The sequence below is a fragment of the Arachis hypogaea genome, chromosome 1, assembly GCF_003086295.3.
Source record: "Arachis hypogaea cultivar Tifrunner chromosome 1, arahy.Tifrunner.gnm2.J5K5, whole genome shotgun sequence".
NCBI lineage: Eukaryota > Viridiplantae > Streptophyta > Magnoliopsida > Fabales > Fabaceae > Arachis > Arachis hypogaea.
In genome coordinates, this window is record NC_092036.1 from 99,521,930 (window position 1) to 99,525,750 (window position 3,821).

The 3,821-nt window shown below is 40.7% G+C and overlaps 1 protein-coding gene across 1 annotated transcript; it reads left to right on the forward strand.

Annotated features, from left to right (window-relative positions):
• The first annotated feature begins 603 nt into the window (after positions 1-603).
• LOC112755746 (uncharacterized) lies at positions 604-3,055 on the forward strand. The gene is made up of 4 exons (XM_025804068.1): positions 604-1,392; positions 1,538-2,108; positions 2,208-2,743; positions 2,846-3,055. Exons 1-4 carry the CDS (start codon positions 604-606, stop codon positions 3,053-3,055), a joined length of 2,106 nt encoding a protein of 701 aa, XP_025659853.1.
• The last annotated feature ends 766 nt before the right edge of the window (positions 3,056-3,821 follow it).

A 3,821-nucleotide genomic window follows, 5' to 3' on the forward strand; every position in this document is an offset into this window, starting at 1 on the left:
TTCGTCATCAGAGACAGGCAATAACTCACAAGGGGCAAAGGACAAACAAAATAGCAGTGGCTGCAGAGTCACAAGATCTGGAAGACAAGTGAAGGAAGCTCCCCTCCAGGAGGATGACACTGACTCTCATGACTCTTATGAGAGTACTGAAGATGAACTGTATAGGCCTCCAAAAGTTGTAGGAGACAACCTCTATAGCAGTGAGAGTGATAATGACTCTGGGAAGGGAAAAAGAAGTGGAAAAAGGGACAGCAGGTCTAAAGTCAGAGAAACGCAGAAGCCCCCTAAGAAAAGACTAGCTAATAAAGAGATAGACACTGATGATTCCAACTATGAGGGGTCTGAAGATGAAGAAAGTTATGAGTCTGTTATGTTAATTCCATTAGGGTTAGTTGTTTCATAAATTATTTTGCAAATGTTAGGGTTTCTAATGTGTTAAACTTTTTGTTACCAGATTTAGATGATAGTGATGCTGCCTCAAATGCTGACTCCTGGCATTTAGAGGATTCTGATAAGGTGTTGGAGTCTGATGAAGAATAACCAGCTGTGTACCCTCAGTTCAATGACAAAACAAAGTTTGGAGAGTTGAAATTTGAGGTCAGTATGGTATTTAAGTCCAAGTCTGAATTCATGCAAGCAACTAGGGATTATACAATCCAGTGGGGTAGAAATATTCTGTTTTCAAAAAATGACAAAGTTAGAGTTAAGGCTGTCTGTAAGTCTGAAGATTGTCCCTGGGTAGTTTACTGTGCATGTAATAAGCAAGATGGTTCTTGGCAAATTAAGACACTAGTAGATAGTCACACTTGTCCACGATGGAGGAAAAACAGAGCTGCAACCCAAACCTGGACTCTGAGTAAACTAGTACCTAAGCTTAGAAAACACCCAACCATGAAGCATCGAGAGGTTTATGACTGGTTTGTTAGAAAGTGCAATGTCTATCTCAATAGCACATGCATTACAAGAGCTTTGAAAGCCGCTAGGAAAATAGTCGAGGGTGATGAGATAGCTCAATATGGGTTGGTGTGGGACTATGCCAATGAGTTGCTGACTAGTAACCCCGGCTCCACAGTTCAAGTGTCTGTTATCCCCATGCCTGAGAGTCCTCCCCTGTTTGATCGCTTTTATGTTTGCATTGATGCCTGCAATAGGGGTTTTAAGGCTGGTTGCAGACCCTTAATTGGTCTTGATGGAGCGTTTCTGAAAACACTACATGGGGGTCAGATTTTAACAGCTTGTAGGCAGGATGCTAACAATCACATACTTGTGATTGCTTATGCCATAGTCAGTGTTAAGAATAAGGACAATTGGAAGTGGTTCCTTGAGTTACTGCACAATGACCTGGGAGACTACAGGGAAAACAAATGGTGCTTCATTTCGGACATGCAGAAGGTTAGCACTTTATTGATTTACGATAAGACAATACTGGGACTATTTTGATTTAATGAAGTAACATTGAGGGATGTATTTGATTTAATAAAGTTATTGTAGGGACGAATTTGACATGTTATCTTGTCGTGCCTGTTTTAACTTGCAGGGGTTAATACCAGCTGTTCAGGAAGTATTTCCCAGGGTACACCATCGATTCTGCGTCTGGCATTTATGGCGCAATTTCTCAAAACAGTGGTCCAGTACTGAACTGAAAGATATGGTTTGGGAATGTGCTCGGTCTAGGACAACAGTTGAATTCAACAGAAACATGAACAGAGTGAAGCTAATTAATCAAAAAGCATGGGAATATCTCGACAAATGGCCAAAAGATGCATGGACAAAGGCCCACTTCAGTGAACTGCCAAAGGTGGATAACATATGCAACAATGCCTGCGAGTCTTTCAACGCAAAAATCAAGCATGATAGGGGCAAGTCGATTCTGACATTAGCTGAGGAAGTAAGAAGAATCATCATGAAGAGTATTGTTGACAATCGGAAGAAGCTAGAGAATTATCAAGGGATTCTCCCCCCTGTTCAGCAGAGCAGACTTGAAGCCATGACAGCGTTGTCTAGCCACTGGGCTCCTCAATGGTCTGGTGATGAAAAAGAAGAACTGTATGAAGTTCATGGCTGGCCAACCAATATGGTGGTTGACCTGGGAAAGCATACATGCAGCTGTCGTTTTTGGCAACTAACAAGTAAAAAATTCAACATTAAGTTACTGTAATTTACTTTTATGCACGATCTTCAAATAATGATTGGTTTGTCTATGTAAGGGATGCCGTGTATGCATGCAATCTCAGCTATACAGGATAAGAATGACAAACGTGCTGAAGACTATTGTCACGACTGGTTGAAGATGGAAGCGTACAGGAAGACTTATTGCTTCAATGTGAATCCAGTGAAAGGTCAGGATCTGTGGGAAAAAACTCCACACCCAGCTCCCGTCCCACCACCATTTAAGGCAAAGCCTGGAAGACCAACGAAGAAAAGGAGAAGAGACAAAGAGGAACAACCCACTGGGTCAAAAACAAAGATGAAGAGGAAGTATAACCCTATCAGATGCATGTATTGCAGTGAGATAGGACACAACAAGCGAAGCTGTGCAAAGAAGAAAGCTACCGAAGCTGAGGAGCATGCTAGGCAGCTGCAGCTGCAACTAGCTCTGGTTGCCCCTGCTGCAGAAGGGGCTGCCCCTGAAGCAACCACTGTCCCAGCTGAACCTAATCCAGCGCCATCACCAACACAGACTCCAACAGTAATTGATATTAGCCAGTGTGACAGTATACCACCAACCCAAGAAACACAACAGGTAATCTGCCATATGTGATTCATTTTAAACATTTGTTATTTCATAAATCTCATTTCTTTAATAAGCTAAATCTAAATCTAGATGTACCATTAATTTCTGTAGGAACAACTCACTGCTAGGCCATCAAAGTTAAAGGTCATTAAAGGGAAAGCCAGACTTCAGTCGTCTCCTAAACCTATTAAAGCCGCACCAGTCGCTGTCTCTGCTGAGACAATCAAGGGGACTAGTTCAGCCATTGCTAAAAAACTGGCCGACTTTATGACCTTCGTTCCTACTCCCACCTTCAAGCCCCCAAGAAAGACTGATAAATGACTTTGATTAGTGTTGAAATGTATTGTGGTTGAATTTGTTTTTTGTGTGAGGATACTTTATGTTTTTTTGCAAAAGGCAATTGAAGTTACATTATCTACATTTTGATTATCTATGTCACTGAAAGTTGTATTATGCCCTTTTATTTTTGTCTAGGATACTTTTTAGGTTATGTATCCTCATGTAAAAGCTTATGACTTTGATGTGGTCTGTTTCCTATGTTAAACCTTTTGGTCCTTAAGAAAATGTGACATCTAGCCTTCTATGGCAACTTAATATTTAATAGTACTTTGACTACTCAATGTTTAACACTACTTTCACTACTGATTATGTCCATTCCTTAGTACATGTTACTTTAATAGTCATCCGAATTGGTTTGGAACCTTTGAATTGGATTGTGTTGTCTTCATATAAAAAAACCAAATACAACATCTATTCTCATTCAATGGATTCATCTCATTACACCATGAAGTATTTGGAATTTGCTTTACTTGGAACGAGACAACAAACTACAAACAATCACATTAAGCACAACTACCACAAACAGGAAAACTATTAACATTTTCAATGCTTTTGCTTCAGCTTCCAAGCTGCCCAGTCTCCATGCCACCTTCAACCTCCATTCATCACAGTCACTATCAACCTGCAGCTCAGCCCCATAATCTTTCTTCGTTCCACCTTAGCCCACCCCTTCATACTCATCATCCTCAACCCACTTAAAGTAGTTGCAGTGACTGCCCTTCTGAAAATTCAGAAATCAGAAAATAAA